This window comes from Tympanuchus pallidicinctus, unplaced genomic scaffold (assembly GCF_026119805.1).
Source record: "Tympanuchus pallidicinctus isolate F22 unplaced genomic scaffold, pur_lepc_1.0 scaffold14, whole genome shotgun sequence".
NCBI classification, from domain to species: domain Eukaryota; kingdom Metazoa; phylum Chordata; class Aves; order Galliformes; family Phasianidae; genus Tympanuchus; species Tympanuchus pallidicinctus.
The window spans coordinates 8,742,250-8,765,080 of NW_026294659.1; the positions used below are offsets into that span (position 1 = coordinate 8,742,250).

At 38.3% G+C, this 22,831-nt stretch overlaps 1 protein-coding gene across 4 annotated transcripts in view; it reads left to right on the forward strand.

Moving 5' to 3' along the window:
* Positions 1–20,708, forward strand: part of SYTL5 (synaptotagmin like 5) — a 79,373-nt gene extending 58,665 nt beyond the window's left edge. For 2 of the 4 annotated variants that reach the window (XM_052674309.1, XM_052674310.1), the window contains 9 exons: positions 138–230; positions 3,589–3,654; positions 4,564–4,742; positions 5,556–5,658; positions 7,728–7,889; positions 10,658–10,766; positions 12,107–12,242; positions 14,021–14,229; positions 14,605–20,708. In XM_052674309.1, the coding sequence (XP_052530269.1) occupies positions 138–230; positions 3,589–3,654; positions 4,564–4,742; positions 5,556–5,658; positions 7,728–7,889; positions 10,658–10,766; positions 12,107–12,242; positions 14,021–14,229; positions 14,605–14,747 (1,200 nt within the window). In that variant the 3' untranslated portion in view covers positions 14,748–20,708. Of the gene's footprint in view, positions 1–137; positions 231–3,588; positions 3,655–4,563; positions 4,743–5,555; positions 5,659–7,727; positions 7,890–10,657; positions 10,767–12,106; positions 12,243–14,020; positions 14,230–14,604 lie in introns of those variants that run through there. The other 2 variants (XM_052674311.1, XM_052674312.1) reach the window with 2 other exon arrangements.
* The last annotated feature ends 2,123 nt before the right edge of the window (positions 20,709–22,831 follow it).

Below are 22,831 nucleotides of genomic sequence, written 5' to 3' on the forward strand. Positions count from 1 at the left end.
CTGGAGATTAGAATTCTAAATGCATCTTGTACCATCTTACCCAAGCAGAAAATATGTGAAACAATGTCAGGGGACAGAGGCTGACCAAATACAGTGGAGAACACAATGACTGAATTGCACATTTCTTTCTCATTTAGGATTCTCTGGATGAAACAGAAGAAGATATTGATGACATTGTAGCCTCTCGTTATTCAAGGAAACATGGACATCTGACAAGTGGATTGTCAAGAGTAAGATCTTGAGTAGAAAATTTGCTTTTTTCCTTTCGTATCAGACCATTATTTCTTCAAAATGGAGATAAACACTGTACTACTTGGAAGCATTACGGTTTATATTTTAGTAGTTTTCCTGGCCATTTCATCCTACAGTCGAGGAACATCCTTTAGCTTTTAGATAGAGTGTTCTGACTGTTCAGATTTTTCCATTGTTCAGAGCTAAGACATCAATCTCTCAGCACATGTGGGAAGCTACAGCCTTTATTCATCAACAGATTTGTCTACACATTCAGGTTACTGCCAAGCAAGTATTTGGGGAAGGAAAGCCATAGATGTTTGCAGAATGTGGTGACTCAGCTTTCCAGAGGAGCATTTAATGTGTTTGAAATAAGTAGAACAAAGCTGTGGTGTGTTCTTTCCCCTTATTTTGTTTTCTGAATGCTAAGGTTCTTGGGACACAAATATTTGTCCTTCCATTAACTGTGACAGGACTGTTGCACTACCTCAATCTCAAAAAGTATTTCTTTTTCCAATGAGGAAGGAGATATTGGGGGGTTCTGGTGGATGCCAGCTTTTCTACCTCCTAAAATAACTGTGGTAATTTTCTTTATGTCAGTCATGCCCACAAACTGAATAATATAAATCAGATGTTTGAGTCTTTTGGTTATCTGTTGCAACTTGGTGTTGATTTTGAATGGTTGCATTTTCAGGTTGTTATGAATGCTTGGCATGCAACAAAATTAGCATAACAAGTCTTATGCAGCTCTTTTTACAGTCAGTTATTCACTTTGATAAGAACAATTAGTAGGAATAGTCTTTAACATGTTTATGAATACATAGTGTGTACTGCATTACTGGTATCTGACACTCAAGATGTGTGCATCTCATCTCTAGTGATGTCTTGGAGCATTATTTAGCCATTATTCTTCATGCCTTGTGTTGAGAATAGCTCTGGCCAGCACACAGAGCAGCAGTAGGCTCCAACAAACAACAGATACAGGGTGAAAGAGTTGAAGAGAATGGATAGCTGGGGAGTCTTATGCTAAAAGGGAAGAGAAAATATGGCCCATGACACTGATTGGAGAACTGTTCTTTTCAGACTGTATTCCCATTAGTCTTCCTACAGGCAGAGCTGTGGGAACACACATTTAAGTTCTTGATCTCAAAGAGATGGTGTTGGCTGAACCCAAACTTGGCTTATCTGAGAACAACAAAGGGCTGAGAGAAGTGTCCATGGAGAACATTTTGGTATCTCAGCTCTGCCCATGTCCAGGCCTTTTTTTTCCCTTTTAATTTGTGTAATTTGCAGAAACAGCTACAACAGAAGTATGTGGCACATCACACCAAATTGTTGTGGCTTGTTTGATGCTGGTCTAATAAAACCCACTTCTCTAAGGTTGACTATGACTCATTGTCTCCAATCCTTTGCTGGCCAATGATTTTTCAGGCAGAATTGTTTTTCTTTCCTCTGAATATTGGTAGGAAGTTTGTAAGCACTTAAGTGCTTTCTCAATTCATCCCATTAATTGAGGAACTGTATTTGGAGATCCTTCTCTCTGTGTTCTGTAGGCAGAATTCTGCCTGTACATTGGATTTCATCCATTTTATGTAGAGTCCATTTTTTACCTTTTCCTAAGCAGAGTGCAGCTTTACTGCTGCTGGAGGTTTGAGGAAATCTCACATCTTAATGCTCTTATTTCTTTGTACTCACCCGAAAGTGGTTGTTAATGTTACTGCATGCAGTGCTAATGGAGAAATTTTGAAAGGCCAGCTACTACTCACTTAAGAACATATCAGTATTACAGGTTCATTGTGGCTTCCTTGTGTTTGTGTTATTAGTAATTATCATTCATTCTCTCTTGTATTTTTTTCCTTTTCTTATTATATGCCTTTGAGCTTTCTGCCTCATACAATTTTTTTCCCTGTATTTTTCTTGCCTGTCAAATGACTGTACTATTATTATGTCACATTGCAGTAATGTTGTTAGTGAACAGTAGGCTTCAAGTGCATTTTTTTTTAATATGAGAATTAAAAGTATAGCAAGGGCACTCTAATACTAAGCATTTGAAATAAAAGAAATATTTCAGAAGGTAAAAATGCTTTATATTTACTTATATGATGGGTGAGTGAAAATAGGAATGAAAAATGGCATTAAACAGGAATTGTAGCTTAGCATTATGGTGTTTTCTTTCTGTTTTTCCAAAACTAATACGTGTACAGTTTACTTAGTTTTCCCTGAATCCTTCACTGATTCCTTTCCTACGCACATCAATGTGTGGCTGTCAGGTTCTGTCACATCATTAAGACTAAGTTGTTCCTGTGCCTTCCTGCTCCTGTAAGATAAGATTCAGAACAAGTGTAGTTCATAGTGATGGGCTAAAATGAGGCTAAGCAACCTTCGTGTGCAGTGCTTGTTTACTAATGCAACTGGAAAATGATTAGATTTCCTAGGGACGCTGCGTTTAGTGCATGTAAAGGCTGTTGTAATTTCCACAGAACAGAACGTGCAGAAAGAAGATGTGTCATATTGCAGTTTGTAAGCAGTTGAGAAATTGCTTTTGCGTAGATTCTGAGGTCAGAGGTCATCTATGCATTTAGGATTTCCCAGCTGTTTTTCCCTTGCTGCCAATGTACCTAAAGGATATTTGGGTTCAAGAGGACAGATATTCCTTCTGGCCACATTGGTGTAACCTTATTAGATTTTTGAGATGGATATATGGATGGTTATTTTCTTTTTTGTTTCTTCTCCTGGACTCTGTTCTTCCTTCCTTCCTGTAGCTGTCAGGGAAGGATGTAGTTTCCCATGAATTCATTGTTGAGACTTTCAGATATCGCTGAAATAAGCAGACACTGGAAAGTGTTTTCCCCAGTATTCTGTAACTGTATTTTTCCCCCCAGTGACATGTTTAAACATTTATGCATATTTTTTTCCATCTGGACTTACAAACTCTTCAGAGAAACTGCTTTTTTTGTTGTTGTTGTTGTTGCTGTTTACAAAGGCACCATTGCTGCAATACAGGAGTGCTCACCTTTTGACTAGCCTAAGTAAGAACTGAGTTCACAGAGGCGTAACTGGGGCACATCCAAGTACAATCTGATACAAATCTAATTTTTTTTCTTTTTGAGACAGCAGATAACTTCATTTCTTTTTAATCACCTTGAGCCATGTGTCCTTCGCCACTTGAAGTATTTGGAAAACACTTTGCATGTCTCTGATTTAGCAATATCTTTTCCTTCTTTCTTGCTGTTGTTTTGTGATGTGAATTGCATTTACCTGTCTGTATAGGTAATGCATTATCACTGCATTTATTCTTTCTTACTGCAGCTACCTAATGCTGTTTTCTGTTGACTTTTTGCACTGCTTTCTTTAAAGAACTTCCCAGAAGGCTCTGACAGAAAATGGAACTTCTTAAATGTGCCTGAAACAGATGGTGATACTGTGAGTTCTCTGCAATCCTCTGCTTAACTTACTTTTGAAGATTTCTCTTTTTTTCCCTCTGAATTGAAAACTGTATCTATATGTCTTGCAAAGTTTTATGTAGTGGAGATTTATATTGTTATGCATCTCTTTGAATAATCTTATTCAAAGACTGGAAACCTGCCAAGCGTTTTCTTCTGCGAATGTCTTTGCACATTGCTCCAATTTTCTTTAAAAACATTCAATTCTTTTCTCAGTGAAATCTTTTGGGGAGGAGGATACTCCTGTTGCAATACTGCATAGGACAGCAGCAAAAAAAAAGATCAGGGTATGGTATATTATACAGTGGAATATTCTGTGGGATTTTTGCTAAATTTTTTTTTTGGCTTTAGGAAACTTGCAGTGAGTATTGAATTTTGCTAATTCTTTTAGAACTGCAAATGAGAGGTTGGTGTCACTTTAATCAAATGTGTTTTTATACCATTTTCATTAAGGAATCATCCTTAGAGCTTTTTCTAATGGTTGCATCAGCAGTTATCTCATGATATTCAATAAGAATTAGGTGGACAGCTGAACCAAAGAGTTGTTTTTTGTCTGCTTGGAGCTTATGTGAGCTTACAGTTGATGTAGATTGACTGTCCTTTATTTCATGCATGAGTCCAATGGTGATAATTTACATTTAGTCGTGTTTATAAGTAGGTTTGAGTCTTGCATGTAAAAAACATAAACTGTCTAGATAAATAAGCTATTCTCAGTTATAGTTCTTATTCTCTTTACATCAAATGTAAGCCAGTGGTATTCTTTTCTTTCTTCTATCTCTTTTCAAAGCAAGTCTTAACAAGTGAGACAGTATCTGTGACCCCATGAAAAGCAGATTCTGGAAAATGTACTTTGCTTAAGCTTCTAAGTCCTTTTTCTCTCCCCTTGCAGACCAGCATTAATAGCATGCTGAGTGTATACAGTGAAACTGGTGACTATAGCAACGTGAAGGTCAGTGGTGAAATCCTTCTCCAAATCAACTACAGCTACAAAACAGGTGCGCTCAACATCCTGGTGAAAAGTTGCAGAAACCTGGCCATTGTGGATGAGAAAAAACAAAGGACTGATCCGTAAGCACACAGAATATGCTTTTTAGGCCCTGCTAGGGCTGTTCTCCAACACATAGCACACTGTAGTCAGCAATGACATAGCCTGCTACAGGCCAGCATTCTCTATGGGAAATACATTTTCATTATGTTTCTTAGGGTAGTGTGCATATATTCTGAGGAAACAATGTTACTTAAATTATCAAACTATTTGCTAGTATTCTCTGCAAGAGGGCAAAATCAAGAATTAATAGGGAGGCTGAATTGATTTCTGACTCCTAGGAGCAAAGCTAAACTGTAGAAGAGGAGCGATGTTTTGGAGGGAGTGAGGGAAAAATAGCTTTGTGCTGTGCATGTAGATTAACTTTGCTAGGACAGTGTTTTCTGGGATTCACATTATAGTTTTCAGTATAATATGTCAGTTCTCATAGATTAGGAATTCATAGTATATTTCATCATCTCTAATCCTGTTGTATGTCAAATATGATTTTTTTTCAATCTCAGCTACTTTCTGGATGTACATTGTGATATATAACCAGTCAAGAGTCATAATACTGTACAAGGGAAAATATTGGGAAAGTTTTCTGCATTTCTGAGAATGATTGAATTGATTTAACCCTGCCGTTGTGTTGTTCTGATCCTATAAGACCAGCACTGCTGTGTTTGCAGAGAAAGACCATACCTTACCATGTTTCACGTATTGGCTGTTACATACATATGTTGTTTAGACTGCAGAAATTCATTTCCTCGTTCTTACTGCTCATGCAGCAATGGCAGGTCCTTGCTCAGATTTTTTGTTTTTTATTCCTCGTTAATAACTTGCTGCCTGTCCCACAGATACGTCAAAGCTTACCTCCTGCCTGATAAGTCCCGCCAAAGTAAACGCAAGACCAAAATTAAGAGTAACAGCACCAATCCGGAATTCAATGAAACGCTGAAGGTGAGAACGCCGTCTCTCCCATGGGCTGTGATGAATGTTCCACTTGTGCTCATAGGCATTCTCTGTAAATGCTCCTGTACGGGAATTAGGGTTTAAAAACGATGCCTCAGAAAGAAAGTAAAGCAAAGCATATGGTAACTGTGTGAGTTGTAATTTTTGACTTTCAGCACTGAGGAACTGTTTTTGTTTGGTTCTCCTCTTCGCAGGTAAAAATTCTGTTGATTTCTGTAGGTCTCTATCAAAACTATCAATGTTCCCATCTAACGTGATCTCAGAGTTAAACACACCTTAGAGATTTTACAAGCCCTACATCAGCAACTGATGCTGAGACAGAAATAGCTTGAAACTTCCTAACTGATTTCTAGGAGAAGATAATCTCTGTCAGTAAAATGTGATTTTCTGTGGAGATTTTTCTTTGTTTTTAAAGCAGAACCGACTTCAGTAATAAAATGCTGACAACAGCTTCACTAGCTGCATCCCCAGAAAGTTCATTTTATGTTGCAAAAGAGAACAAGAGACTTCTCCCTGCCGGACTGGTTGAGCAGAGTGCCCATTCTCTTTCCATCCTCACTTCTTACTTCTGTCCAGCCTACTCAGGCTGGAAAAGTTTTGTGTTCCCCATGAGCTGCCTGGCATCTAGACCACAGGCTCCTGGTGATTCTGCTTCCTGTCAACTGACTGGAGTCATCCCAGCCAGCTGTCATAAAGCCAGAGACTTTTCAGATTCTCCTGAAAGAGTTTTGAGGGAATTTTGGTGATGCTTTAAATAGGTTTCTTATAAGAGAGGCTAATACGTATTCTCTGGCTTGTACTCTTGACCTAACCTGGCTACAAAACCATTTTGTAGACTTACCTTGGTCTGTCCAGGCAGCTTGCCAGGGGAGAGTCTCCTATTTAGCTTCATTTTTAAGTGGTTTATAGTAAAGTTAATTCTTGCCTGAAGTGGCGAGATTAAAAAAATAAAAAAAATAAAAAAGAATGTGTTAGACTCTATTTGGCAGGGCTCATAGTTAGTGCTAAATGTTTGTTAGTAAGGAGCTCTGCAAGGATAAGAACTAGCAGCTTGCTGAAAATGGAAATTGTGACACAAAGGATTTACTTGAATTGCTGGAAGGTAAGCAAGAGCTAGATTTATTTGCTGCAACTGTTAGTATCATTAAACATATATATATATATATATGCATGTACGTATTTATCTGTCTTTATCTTATCTTTTGTCTTGGATGTTTATTCCATTATTGGTGAATATTGCTGCTCTCATAGTTGGCATCTAGGAGTAAGCAGTGTAGACATATCTATACTTTAATAGCCTACTGACGTGGCTAGCCAACTAGCTTCACCATTTCAGATTCTGGGGAATATATCTGTGTCCAGGCATTGCACTGAGAACAAACAAAAAAGAAGACATCTGGGTTTCCTCAACTAACACTCGAAGAAGGGTGAACCTTGTGGAATTAATTGGCTTTTTACTAAAAACAGAGATAGAATTCCAGATGTTTATAGTTTTCTGTATATTTGCTAGAATATGATGTTAGGATTTTTAATAACTTTCGAAACAAACTGTGTTGCTGAGACTGAGACATCTTGGTGAACGTGTTGCAGGTACAATTTTATTTATTTTCAGAACAATTATTCTGAAGTTACAAAGATAGAACTGAAGAGGAGAACACTATTTCTAGAATGCAGTGTCCAGCAGCCTGTCCTTAGTGATGAGAGAACCAGTAGGATTTCTTCTTACAGACTAAACTTTGGTATTGAACTGCTTCCTTTACATAAGCTGTAAGGAATTAACAGGTTGATGGTTTTAAACATTATTATTTACTTTATGACCATAAATACGCAGTAAGTAATACAGAGAGAAGAGTTAGGTTTAACAGCTCCTATGAGATTTCTAGCTATTGAAGTCGTCTTTGCAAAGCAAACAAATCTCTCTTTCATGCTTCATTTATTAGCTGCTGCGGGCTTCACAAAACTTAGCTATTACTGTAAAAGGCTCCATGGAAACTATTATTTATGCTTATTTTGAGGGTTTCTTTTACTGTTGGTTGTTTTGTTTTTTTTGTTGGTAGTATGTCATCAGTCATACGCAGCTAGAAACCAGGACCCTGCAGCTTTCTGTCTGGCACTACGACAGATTTGGACGTAACAGCTTTCTTGGAGAAGTGGAAATTCCATTTGATTCCTGGAACTTTGAAAATCAGGGTGATGAGTGGTTTGTGCTTCAGCCCAAGGTAAGGGTTTCCAGGGACCAATGAAACCACTGAGAAGTAAATTTAGTGAGGCTTAGTTATTTTTTCTTTGGAACATATTTATAGAACGATGACTTTACGATTGTTTAATATGGAGGTGAAAATCGTGCCTGTGTGTTTTATTCAGTCAGAACATTTTCATTTTCATGAAGACTTCAGGAACAGTATATGTTGTTGGCTACTTAAAAGAAAAAATGAACAGAACAGAGCAAAACCAATAAGAAACACCTTTTAAATAAACTGTGTGTTCATTTTGCTGCAAACTGCAGTGGAAAAATGACTGAGTAAAAGATTTAATTGATTTTTCTACCGCTATCCCAGTCTAGCCTTCAGCAGTTTAGTAAGGAAAAAGACTTTTTCTGCTTCAGTTCAAAGTGCTTCACTCTTTTCATGTGTAACAAAATGACTTATAATCTCTCAATCACCCCATCCAGGAAGGTATAAGATGAGGCTTCTCAGCAGGTAAATCAGTTAGTTTGTGAAATAGGACTTTCACTATACTTAGCTGCAGACAGGATGACTTCTGTCTTTCGGACACCCCTTTAGCAAGGGCAAAGGTGTGCATTTTTGGAAGAGATTCAAATTGTTATTTTAAGGTTGAGGATTAAAGGCTACTGAGTTGCTTGCTCCTGCAGCAGCCAGAATCTCCAGGAATTTTAGTGGTTTAGATTGCTATTTCAGAAAGTTTATTTTTCTTGATACAGAAAAATCTGAGATTGTATTGCAGATGATACGGAGACAGACTTGGATAACTTATATATTTCATTCTCATTATACACTAGTGTTATATCTGGGGCTTTAAGAGGGACTGTTTGATTTATTTTCCACAGTTTAATCTGATTGCTGTATAATTTCCGGGCATGACCTTTTGTGGGTCTTACATCTAAGCCATCAAATGTATACTTCAGTAAGTCGTAACGCAGAAGATACGTCTCTTCTTAACATGTGGACAGCTTACACTTTAGAACCAGCAAGGAAGATCACTTCCAGTTTGCTAGTTTAGCTTTGTTAATAAGAGTGATCAGCATCTATTCCTTCGTGGCCCAAATGGAACACAAGATACCAGGAAAAGAAACTGCCTTATGATGGCAAATGTGCTTCAGTCAGCTTAGCATCCAGACCAGGATTATCCTTCTTACAAGCTTGCACAGCCCTCACCCAACTTATATCGTATAGTTTGCTCATGTTGGCTCTGCTCTTGCAGTAGAATGAACATCTGCCACATCTCTGGCATATCCCTTGTTGGTGTTAGATTTCATTTAGAACCAACTCTTCTGCTACTCTAAGATATGCATCCTCTATTTGTTTTGCTTAGAGTTTGATTGAAGTTGAGAGGTTTTTTTTTTTTCATGCAGTAATCTCCTTCTCATTTCGATGTCTGGGAGCCTTGTTTGGAGATGAAAAAAAGTAATGGAAAAATAGTAATGAGATGCTAAGCATTTAAATCTTTCCAATTAGAAGCTCTTGTCTGATTGTTTCCAAACCCATTACAAGGGCTTTCAAACTTGTTCCTTTTTTAACAAAGAAATAAAATGCGAAATTGGACTTGTCTGTCCTAAGTTGTTATAAATAATGTTTCTGAACTTAAAATGCTGTTAAGATTGTTGTTCAGAAGATAATAGTTCATCTGAAAGCTAAATTATTGTATTTTGAAATAAATAAAAAAAAATGCACAGGTTAACACACAAGCAAGTTGTGTGCTGTTCTCTCATAAGAACTGCATGATGGAGAAAGAAATGGCAGTGAAACATTCTGTGGGTTTTATTACAAAGTATGATTTTTTTATCCTGTATCATTTAGCAGCTTTAGTGAAAATACTGGAGACCTTAAGACCTATGTCTTCTATGAGCACAGCATCACTTATTTTCAAAAGGAGCATGATTAAATCAGAAAAAGAACAGAAAATATTTCTGTGGTTAAAGAGGGAATCGGAGTCTAGAGCCACGTTGTATGTAGGGAACGTTGGCAAACTGTTCCTGATGTGAGAATTTATGCCATCAGTTTTCCCCCAGTATAACAGAAAAATAATCCTCATGGCCTTTATGGGAAATTGATGCAAAACCTACATAGTTGAGACCTTAAATGAGCTGCCTTTGAGCTGCCTTACTGACAAAATCTAAATGATGATTTCTTGTTGTTAAAATTATACACCAGCATTTACTACAGGCTTTCTTTCGTCCTTTGTTGTAGCAACTGGCATCAGACACTGCTGCCATCTTGGTACTTACTAAAAGTGTCCTGGATGTGCTCTTCTTAGGCAAGATCAAATGTTTTAAAATAAAAAAGATGCAGAAATAATATCTGAGTGGACAAGGACGCTGAGGATAACCTTAGTTTTCAGTTTTCTGTTGGAGAGCTGCGCTCTGTTCTCTTCCCCTGCCATGGTTCCCCACACCTCTGTTCCAGCAGTGACTCAAGAGCGACTCTTGTAAAATCCATGAAATCTATTATGGAGTAAAAACCTCATTGGGATAAGTAAGGGCAAGAAAATGTCATCTTAAATTAGCAGATTATGTCTCTATAAATGAGTTTGAGTTTTCTCTTTGGTTGTTTCACTCATTCATGCTAGATATCTCTCTGTCCTGTGTATGTTTGCTGTATGGTGTCTACTGTTGTGTGACCTTGATTTGTTTAAGAAGCAGTTCAAACACTATTAATACAACAAAGTTAAAACTAAACAGCAAAAATGAGTGATTAGCTTTAGCTGGATTTATGTTTGGGGCTATTCATTTATTTATTTTTACTTTCAGGTGGAGGTTGCAACAGATGTTGGGCTTCAGTATAAAGGAGAACTGACAGTTGTTTTACGTTACATTCCCCCAGAGATAAACTTGATGCTTCCTCTAGGGCAGTTTCAAGGTAAAACAATCATCACTGGCAGTTTACAGTAACATCCCTCTGAGTACTGAAAATCTTCAGCTAGTATGAAGACATGAAATTAGTGAAAATTTGAATCGGGCTTGAATATATTAGTTGTCTTTATCTGTGTAAATTCTGAACCATAAGTTAGTTTATCCTCTATCTTCTTGTGTAACGTTGGACTTAAGGAGAGGGAAGGAAAAGAAGAGTGTGCATGGTAAAATGTTGATGTGTGGCTCTGTCCTAGTTAGAAAAGGCTAAGACATTGAACAGTATGACCAGGGACAGCCACATACACATAAATCTTCTGAACTGTAGTCCTTGTGTTCTTTGTTCAACAAGTTCTAGAATAGTGCTCTAACAGATCAGAGTAATAGACTTCCCTGAGTTCTTGCTTAATTGGCCAGAAGCTTGCCGATATCGTTTTAAGTTTACCTTTGTTTTGTTTTGCTGCATTACACCAGTAATTCCATCTTGTAAAATATTGTTTTAGTATTTTAGGGTAAAACATTATTAGTAATGAGTGAGGGATAATTTTCTGAGGAGAAAAAACCCACTAGATTGCATCTGAGAGTACATGGTCTTACAGACTACAGGTAGTCCAGGAGGAATTCTTTCTTAGTGACATATTAATTTTTTTCTTTATTTTTTCTTGACAAATAGCATTCCCTCTATTTGCAGTAGTGCCAAGGTTTTCTCTCTGAAAGCTAATTGCTGTCCAGAAAGTGTAGATGTACTGTTTACATTTTTTTTTAATTAGTAACACATTAACATCATTCCTATTCTTCTTTTCCTTATGCTTCCAGTCCTAATCCATATAAATGATCCCTGCTGATACATACCTTAGAATCCGCAGCAGAAGCAAGTAACGTGTTGTCATGTAGCTGTTTAAATGCAGCAGTGTGTCAGTCCTTCCTCACTGTCTGTGAGGAACCCTGTATCTTTACAAGAGGAATGCACACAGTATATTAATGCACTTTAAACTTTAGGACAGATTTCTTTTTTTTCCTCTTTGTTTGTGATGTTTGGCTTCCGTAAGCTCAGTGGTGGAATTGGATTCTGAAAGGAGGATTGGAATTATGGCACATGCAGGTCCTTCTGTTCAGCATAATGATCCACAAATAATTAAATTCATGAAGGCCCCTCTCACATACAACACACTGCCCCTGACTTTTCAGTTTCAATACCCTTAGAGAATCAGAATCTGCTATAAGAAATCCTTTAATCCCATTGAAGGAAATGAGTAAAAGAATCCAGCCATGAGAATTTAAGTTTCCGAATCAGTTTTGTAGTGTATGGTTTCTACTGATGACAATATTGCAACTCTTTTGTGTATGTAGGAAAGAAGAGCTTTAAGAAAGGAAAAAAGGGAGAGAACCACCCGCCCACTGGAGGTATATTAGAAGTCGTCATCAAAGAAGCTAAGAATTTAACAGCAGTGAAATCAGGAGGCACATCAGACACGTTTGTGAAAGGGTCAGTAGCATTTTCTGACCTGTTATTTAATGGCTGCACTGCATAGTTCTTTCACCATTTTTTTCCCCCAGTGTATCTATGTGTGTATGTAAAGTCAATACTGAAAAGCAGCTGCCACTTTGAAATGGGATGGTGGAGGATGCTGTTGGATAAGGACAGGGAGGTCTCAGTTGTCCCAGTGCTTAACTACCAGCCGATCTAGACTCAGTCAAGAAACAGTATGTAGTCTGTATCACTTACTACATTAAAGTATATTCACTGTCCTCATGTGCACATTGTTAAAGAACAAAGAACGTAAAGTTTGGTGAAATAAAGTACTTCCTTTGAGTCAGCAGAGGGAGGTAGGGGAACGTTCATCACTCTTGGAGGTCAGAACATGGAAAGTGAGGTTCATACACTGGACATGATACCTGATCTAACAGTGACCTTTGCATTTCCAGCAAATTGAGACAAATACTTTTAAGAGAGGAGCTGAGAATTTGCTCTGTCACATAGCATTATTGTACTCTTTGTTGTAATTTCCATGGAAATAAATAGCAGACATTATGCTCAAGGTGACCTTTTAATTCAATAAGTAGTATTTTTGGTGGACGGTCAGACTATATGGAAAATGCTGCATACAAGGTGTACTTGTAATTGAATAAAATGAGTATAATGTCTCATTATACAGGTCTCATTATACTGGATTTTCAATAAACTAGAGAAATAACGGATCGCTTAAAACATTTTTCTTTCCTGGTTTTTGCTCTCAGTGGTAGCTTTCAGAATTGCTAAATTTTAGATGTATAGTTCACTAGTGATTATTTGAGTCTTGTTTCTTCAAATGTCCGCACAAAAAAATCCTGCCCTTGGAAGAGCTGAGAATTTCTCTTGATCTGTCAGTCTGATTTGAACTTTCACTAAGCTCATATACTTCTTATTGAAAAAGTTTGAGCTATTCTTCATAAGCATTTGTTCTTCCATGCCATCTGTTTTCCTGATATAGTTCCTTTTAGTGAAAAATAGACTGCTTGATCCCATTATGGCTTGTTTCAGCTTGGAGCCTGCAGCAGATCCCAAAGAGAAAATATTGTCAAAGTTATTTTACATTAGCAGTAGCAAAGTGTGGCCAAGGATTCTGTGATGTATTCTTAGTTAGTGGTGTCAGCTCTTGCTGACATGGATCTTTCAACGTGGTGGAACTGGCCTCTGTTTACCTTGCACTGTTGACTGGTCGTCTGTCATGTCAAGTTGCCATGAACTAGTAGATGTACTGCAGTAGTCTGATCTGCACTGCTTGTTTCACTAAAGAAATTCTTCACTAAAAATAAAATGTGAAATGCATTTCAGACTTCACAGTATTGATGTTTCTTCTCTCAGTAGGACCACATAGGTATAGGTGATAAACTTCTGGAGTTCCCTCTTTGTCAGTCATTTCTGTTTCATTTGAGAAGACCTTCTTTTCTGCTTTGGGAGGGCTGCTGTGAAGCTATCTTGTCCATCCTCCCTTTCTAGTCAACGTTTTAATGACTGTATGTAGTCACATGGAAATAAAAATTATTTTTATATAGAACAAAAATAAAAGGCATGGGACAAGGAGACTAGATTTCATTTTCTGATTGTGATAACTGAAATTGTAACTGTAAGAGCAGCAAATGGTGCACAAATGTGTATACTTAATTTAATTACAGTGGGAAATGGGTTTCTGACGTTATTCAAGCCATGTGTGATTCTAATTCTTTATGAATATTGTGGGACATCCTATTACATCTTGAGCTTTCCTTTTCTCTGTCTCTCAGTTACCTACTCCCAGATGACAACAAAGCTACAAAACACAAGACTCCCATAATAAAGAAGAATGTGAACCCCCAGTGGAATCATACATTTGCTTTCAGTGGCCTGAATGTATGGGATATACATAATGTCTGCTTAGAATTGACTGTGTGGGACAAGGAGTCACTTTCCAGTAATATTTTTCTGGGAGGAGTTCGTTTGAGTACTGGAAGTGGTAAGGTCCCATCTTATTGATGATTGCTTTCCTTATTCTGCTGTCCTTCTTTACCACCCTAAGTGATTCATATGTATGAGGTGTAGAAATGTTATTGAGTGTATGAAAAATATACATAAGTTTTGGGAAACTGGAAGGGGAGAGGAGGCAATATGTCATCCACTGATGATTTAGTTCTTTCCTTCATTGGGTGAGACACAAAAACATGGAGCCCAGTTGCACTTCAAACTGCTGCTATCCAGAAGCAGCTCCCTACACAGGCAGTAATATAAAGTGCTTGTCATCTTTCTGTAGGCTGTTGGAGTGAATGAACAGTGATGTTAAGTAACTGCTTACTAATAGTGCAAAAATGCGTGATGTTTTTGCAATTTCCAGGCATAAGTAATGGCAAAGAGGTTGACTGGATGGACTCTCAAGGAGAAGAGCAGCTTCTCTGGCAGAAGATGATTGACAGTCCTGGAACTTCTGTGGAGGGGATATTAATGTTGAGATCCAGCATGGGAAAACGTAGACTCTAAAAGACTCTCTACTACTGAGGGGTAGCACAAGTCCTTCTCATTTCAATTGTGTTCAGCTCTTGCCACTTTGCCCATTTGAAAACGGGTAAGGGTTGTACTCTTTGCCTTGGATATTAAGGCTTTATGTGAAATTTTAATGCATTCTGCACTTTCATGCACTCATTTTTAACCCAGACTTCTTGAACAGATTATGTTTCTCCTGTAACCTGTGAGAATGTGACTTCCTACAGAGATTGGACTGGCTTTCTTTGTCCCTTGTGGTGGCTGGTGGTGTACAGCTGATGGACATTGCTGGCAGGGGACGTGGAGCAAGCAAATTCTCTGAGTAGCCATTTAGGATGTAAAGTGTGTTTTACATATCTCCTTTTGGGTCAAAGATGGCCTAGAAGACAAGAGTGATTCAGTACATTCAGATTCCGAATGAATCTGTGCTTTGTTATTTGAAAGACAAGAAGCCATAATGTTCAGAAGACTAATATTTATTTTTTATGTTTGCTCATTGGGCTGTGTGCTGTGCGGGATGGCAGGCATGGAGCCAAGTAGCTCACTAAAGCCAATTCACAGCCAGCTGCACAATGGAAAGAGTCAGCAGATGAAGGAGTCTGAAGTGCCCGTGTTCAGGCGTTCTCTTGGTTATTTAGTGACTGTATAAGAGGTAGACTTGGCTCAGTGTGATCAAAGAGTCTCTAATGAAAATAAATCGTAACAAATCCTAAAGAATTTCCAGAACTGTGTGTATTACCACGTTTTTCATTTCAGTTGATGGCTCTATCTAAGATCTTTCAGTGTCATTGAATAGAAGGAATTACATGCCTATCCCACTTGATGAATCAGTGAGTTGAGACACATTCTGGTTTGGGGCATAGCTAAGATCTTGGCTCAGCAGGGTGTGTAGTAAAGTAACAGGATTAATGCATATTCCAGAATGCTTTGCACAACTGTGGAATTTTTTCAGAATGGGATCCTGTTCAAGTTTGCCTGTGCGTGTTACTTGTTAAACAGAGAGAGATTTTTCTCCTCCACTGTCCTCCATAAGTTAGCAGTAGATTTAATAAGCATGGATTTTGGCTGATTCAGTCATTAATCTTACTAACCACAAGCATTTGCCATTTGGTTTCCTAAAGTGATCTTTATAACTGCTTAGGTCTGCCGTGCTTTGGGGACTTGCAAGGTTGTATGTGAAGAGATGCTGTTTTGTATCACTGTGGGCTACCACAGCATTGCAAATAGTAGTAGTAACATAGTAAGATAGAATTATAATCTTTTCCAAGGACAAAAAATGTCTGTTTGCAAGATTGGATATTAATATAATTGCATGGCTTGTAATTGCTCAGGGTGTGAAACAGAGGAAGACAAGCTGAATGAACAACATTTCATTTGAATCTCAGAATTGGATCATAGCTTCCCATTTGATCCAATCTGTAAGTACATTTCTTATGTATTTTTCCCCAATACCTTATTTTGGAAGCAGTGTCATATTAGTACTAAGGAAACAATTTGAATATTGGGAAACATAATCCTTACATTAAGTATCTAGGGGAAAAAAAAGGCTTTCAGAGGATGTATCTTTCCCTGCAGGTCAAAGCACCAGTATTCAAAGATTTCTGTGAAGAAGGCCATACAATCTAATTGGTGAGAGAGAAGGAAATGCTGTTCCTCGCAGAGTAAAAGGTGCAGGAAATCTAGATTGAACTGAATGGAAAACTGATAGCTAAGTGTAGGTTAATTTTTTTTCATCTGTAGCAGTGCTGGTGTTAGTCACCTAAGTGTTTTTTTTGAGGTAAATCCAAAACCTGAACTTTCACTTCTACTCCATTCCATTTACGTCTATTCCTTCCTGCTGCTCCATCTTCCCACCCCACCAACACCCCGAGAAAAATTATACTGGTTTTGAGGGGCTTGAAACTGCAGGGCAGCTTGCAAGAAGTCTTGAAAAATACTAATACTTTATTTGGATTTGTTTTTATATTTTTTTGTTAAAAACAGAATCTCAGTTTTAATAGAAAGCAATCTGATGATACGTATTTTCTATTAAAATTCTGATGTGAATTTAAGCAGTCATTGGAACCTTTTATCAGCTTAAGACCCCTAGTTTTCAGAAATTACTGAGTCATCTTTAAAAACGGAGTTTGCATTTAAGAATTCCATGTTGGGAATCAAATGTCGATGTTTTCATGAAGCTTGTTCAAGAAAACCAGCTTCATTTTCCTTCTTCAGCTGTTCTTCATTTCCTTCGGCAGTCCTGCTCAAACTGGGCAGTGAAGCAAGCTCAGTGCAGGTTTAATCTGCTTTTCATCTTAGGCAGCAGGTGCTGCGAGCTGATAAAGTAGAGCACAGATATCAAGCACACACATTTTATTATGATCTTCCTTTTATCATTATAGTCTTCTTTTCAAAATTAGATTGATTTTTTTAAAAAAAAAATTTTATTTTTAATCTACATCCTCAAAGGGAAGTAAAACCTTACCTTTGGCACCAAAACTGCCTTCTGTTTACTGCTCCACAAGCCAGCTGATGTAGGAGCACAAGTTTGATTTTTCATTTGCTGGAAGTTGGCTTAAGAAGATAAATCTTTTTAAATCTAATGATTCTTCAGGATAAAATTGCAGGTAGGGTTAGTGGAGGGGACAGTGGGCAGACTGATGGAGTTGTTTCTGTTTCATTTTGGTGTTAGAAATAGGAAAACAGTGACACAAAAAATCTACCAAGATGCACCCCAAAATTGAAACCTTTTTCTCTCACCAAATTGAAAATCCTAAAATAATTGGAAACTGAGCTAAGTCTTTTACTTAAAATGGAATATAAGATGGACTGTAAGCATTTATATAATTTTGAATGGTATTTTCTAAGTAAGTGTTAGCACTGTATCTAAATGTAGTCTTGCTTTGAATGGAAGTCTGTGTTTTACTACTTCAGCTTCTACCAACTTCCCTCCCATTTTTAGGGCCTGTGTTAGAGTATGAGATAAATAGACTCATCTGGAAAGTGTCATGTGTCTCCTATAGCTTTTGGAAGGGACAAAATTTTACTCTGAGCCTGCATCTGAAAACATAGGCCAGACTATGAATAGTCTCTAGGTGTCAACTGCAGTTCAGTGTATGAAGGGAACAATTTCAAGTGGGAATTTAATTCAGCCAAGGCAGAGAGTGTTGTTGGCCATTGATGGGATTTGGAGTAGTGCAGTGAAATTATCTCCTAGGTTAGCAGTGATGATTGTGCATGATGGTAGCATACAGGGCATATCGTGCTCTGCTTCAAACGAGCCTCAGAGAGATGACAGTCATCAGTATAGGCATTGGAGCAATTTGGCTGTTCTGTGATGTTAACGACAGGTTTGTAGAAAGCATTTATTTGTGCAAAATGTCACATTTAATTATCGCTGTTATATCCTCTTTCTCTTCTTTTGCAAAAAATGATTTGTGGTTTGGATAAAGCACGAGATGATTAACTGCAGATGTGACTTCTTGTTTCTGAGATATTGGAGCAAATAGCCTATGACCGTGTGTCATCACGTACCTCAGCTTTACTAGGCTGAGCAGAAATAGAGAAAGCCAGGAGCCAGGCTAAAGCATTCTACATGTATAAATGTTTGTGATATTGAGGTGCATGGATGGTTTATCTAAGACCAACTTTTAGGAAAACAGAGTCAGTTTTAACACTGATTCGCTAACTCCTATCTTGATTAATCAGACACAGGAGAGCTGATGTTTTAAAAATATTTCTCCATGCTGACTTGAATGACTAAAGATGCTTCAGTGGAGAAGAGATTTTCACTACAGTGTTTTTTGTAGACATGAAACATGATTCTACTAGTGGTGTAACTACAAGGTTTTCATCACTGTCTTTCCCCCCTCAAAACTTGATTCTGATGGCATAACTTGACCCATTAAGGCAAAATAAAAGTACAACTTGGGCTGTAAAATTTCATGTGAAGACAGTAAATGCATCCCTAGGTAGTGTGGTTATTGCCAGTATCTATCAGGAAGAGCTGATGCTGAGGGCTGTCCAAGCCCTGCCAACAGACTTGATTATCCAGACCTGTTCTCTGGATGTTTCTCTGCTCAACTTATTAGTTACGTGGGGACTTCAGGCTTCTAAAAGTCAATGATCTTGCTTGCATGTTTAGATGCTAAAACCAGTTCAGATGGCCTCTCTTTCTCCTCCATCTCCGTCACATTACTATCTTCCTGTTCTAATCCAAGTGCCATTGCCTACCTTAAATGCCATTTAGATAACACATTTTAACATTTCTCTCCCAGCTGGATGCTCAGCAGTTGGTTTAAGAGAGAAGGCAATGGGATGGTGAGTATACTTTGATCACAATGCATTAGACTAGAAACTTAATGTTCTTTGTCTCCTCCAGTAGAGATTTTGCTAGAGTAGCGTAAAAGAAATCCATAGAATCATGGAGGTTGAAAAAGACCTTCAAAGATTGTCCAACCATTAGCTGAATCTGCTGAATCCTATCACTAAACCATGTCCCTTTGTGCCATGTTCATGTCCCTTCAATACCTCCAGAGATGGGAAATAGGCATTTTGAAGTATTGTGCTTGATTTTTCTTTTCCCTCCTGGTTAGGCCCTGTGAGATACAAGTAGACAAAGTTGTATTCTGCAAAATGTGAACTAAATTGCAGCAGCAGAGCAGCCACTGAGCATCCACTGGAGCTAACTGATGGGGTAACATATGGGAGGCATAGAGCTGGCGTTGTTCTGGCTTTACAAGGGGTTGACCAACTTCAGGCACATGAAGCTTTTGATTTGCTCTAGAGTCAATGAATATAAAGTCTGAGTCTTATTTCTATAACTGTCTAGTCTGTTGTTTCACACAGGACAGTAAGGATTATACCTGAATCATTGCAGGATCTCTTCCATTCATCCTTCCCTTCAGTTCAGCAACCCCCACTAGGAAACTGTTCTAGTTTTTGTCAAGTTTGTCCAACTATGACCCCATGTTCCACCTTAACACCTTCAACACCTCAAATCTCTGGTATCCAGAAGGAGGCAGTGTGCAGTAGTTAAGGAATAGCTTACAGTGGCTAGGTGAGGTAAAAACTGAAATTGCCCTTTCCTAACATACAGTATTGATTTTCAGCAGTGACAGAAATAGCTGTCTCTGGAAAGATGGTATGTGCACTTTGTAAACTCTTTTTTTCTTTTGATACAGTTTGTGAAGATGGATATTATTTATTTATTTTTACGTGTAGAAATAAGAACGTTAGAGGACCTTAAGAGAAATGATGGTAAGAACATGTGATTAAATCCAAAATTGGATGCAGACTTTTATTTGCAGAGATGTTTCTTACCTTAACTCAGTATGAGGCACTTGAATCATGCTTGTCGAGCCTTACCACTACATGCTGTGAATTTCCTGCCTGGTGATTTCATATTTGCAGATGCTGTTTGATAAGTGATAATAAGACTGTTAATTATACTGTGTATGTTGACACTGGAAAGGGAATCTCAACATGCTTCTATAGGTGTTCCTTAGGTTGCTTTTGAGACTCACGCTTGCTGCATCATGGCCATTTATGTAGGATCGCTATTTCAACAATTCTACTCTGTGGCAACAACCTACCTACAGCTTTGCACTACTGCTCTTGAAAGCTGGCTGTGTATTTTTGAGGGTTGCTGTAATTGCTGGGGTTTGCTTAAGGCCAAGTGTAGTCCTTCAATGCAGTGAATTGAGAATGCTACATGCCCCTCTTGTCACCTTTGTTCTGATTAAAAATCTATTGCACGTTGTTTGTTTGGTTATTCTGCTGGATATTAACAGTAGTAGCAGTAAGTGGCACTGCAGTATGTTAAGTTCTGCCCAAGTTTAGATGAAGCATTTCCTGCCCAGAACATTTTTGTACTGTGCACTGTATATTCAGTTTTGTGGAGAAAAGTGGCTGGTAATACATTTGCAGCAGTTGTCAAGAATATTGTTCTGTTTTTTAAAATTAAAATTATGGAACGTTGTCTGTGTCCCTGTCTCTTCTAAAATGCATTATAGTGAACTATTAAAATGTCTTTTAGGGATATCCAGTTATCTCTCTGAGGCAAACTCATTATTCACTGCCTATAAATGAAGTAATCTATAGAGGTGGGACTGCACTGATAGTCTTTCTCTCTGTTTTTGTCTTCTGTTCTACAGCTTACATATTTTTAATGCTGATTTTAGTTTCACATGCATTGCACCAATTTTGTATCTAAGAAACTAGGAAATGCACTGATCTTTTCTCCTCTGCTAGAGGGTTATTTTTTCTGTGCCTTAACACTGCATTCAGTTCCTCCTCTCCGTCTCCAGATCTCTTCCCTGACCTCTAGCTCAAGGTGCTGCCCGATTGTAAAATCCAGGTACGTTCAAAACACAACTTCTCTGTAATTGGTGGTTTGGATTTTTAAAGATAAAAGGCACAAAACCCCTTGGATTATTCTCTCCAACTCATATTTGGAACTGAGTCACACTCACTTCAACTTAACCACTGAGTGCTGAGATCTCTTCACCTCCTCTGAGTGTACCAGTTTTCCAGATTTGTTACCTTTGTTGTCATTAATTATGTTACACAGCCTGACTCAGGCTCTTAGCTAAGTACTAAGCACTGAAATACGCAATACTGTGTACTGAGTATAAAACACCACACTGCAGTCATTCAGGACGGAGCTGCCAGGGTCAGGAGCGCTGTCATCAGAGTTTCCTAGAAGGGATGATCTGAACTTCAAAAAAAGGGGACATGCAACTTTTGTCTCTCCCCCTGCAGATGGAGGTGATTATGAGGTGTGTGATGGCAGGGAGTGTTCTCATTAAACACGTAGATTCTTGTGTAGGTTTGGGGGAAACCTACAGACCATGCAGAGAATTGTTTGGGGCTCCTGAAAAATCGCAGCAGTCTTGTTGCAAAAGATGTCACATGGTAGAAACGTGAATTATTTTCTGTTCTAAAATGATGGAAGCTTTTTGCCTGTTGAAATAACATTCAAAACCAAGATGTTATCTCCAGACTGATGCAGATGCCTCCAGCCCCTGGCTGGGTGCCCACATTGATCTGTCAGTTCTGGAGCAGGAGAGGAAAGGAGACTCACTGCAGGTTGTGCTCCTTGGTTGTGCTGCCTCTAATCCTCTCCACCCAATTTGTGCTTTTAACGGGATTTGCATTTTGACAGCAGTGGTTGGTAGGATTAGCAGCTATGCCAAGAAGAGCCACGATGGAAGTCAAAGGAAGAGTCCAGCCTGCACGATTGTGAGGGAGGTAAGTAAATTCTATCTGAAACGTTTTTTAATCATTTTTTATTTTTCAAAAGTGGAATGGTATAGGTACTGCACCTTGCTTACACAACATGATTTTTTTCTAGTACCAAAGCTTACTTGAATATATTTGAATATTTAGAATGTGTTTGGACAATACAAATGCTGGGCTAAAACCAGTATACAAAATCTTCATTCGTTCATTCTTCTCCAAAAGGCAGATCTGCCTCATACCTGCGGTCCATACCTGCACGCTGATCTGACTCCAGGTCAGAGATGGCATGTGAGGTTTGTCAGTCTCCCATTCCTCCCCACAAAAATGTTCCACAGAAAATGCCAGAAAGCTTGTGTATTTAATCAAGAGCAGCTTTTGCTAATCATAGGACTTTAGCAGATGTTCTGTGTAGAACTATAACTGGTAATCCAATCACTCATGCACTTCCATCCACTTAATTCAATTTCCTTTAGAGGACTGGTGATTGCAATCACTTTTCTGGCTGCGGCAATCATCAAGCCCCACTTTTATTCACCCAGATGTGAAAGATGGCTGCATGCACCAATTCTGCACCTAAAATGGAGCAGCAACATATTGGAACTGCAGAAATAGAACAATCAGACTCAGTAGACCCTTGTATTTATCTATTATTTGTTTGAAAAAAATCATTGGAAAACACTGATGTGCTTTTTGACTGAGTAAAAGGGCTGGTGAAATGACCTGTCCACCTGTGCATTCATGTTAAGCACACGCATGTGCTGAAGCACCAATGGCCATAGCAATGTACATAGATCTGTCCTCGTGCTGGCTGTTCTGCAGGTGCCACTTAAGGCATGAAGTGATTTGGCATGCTGCGTCTT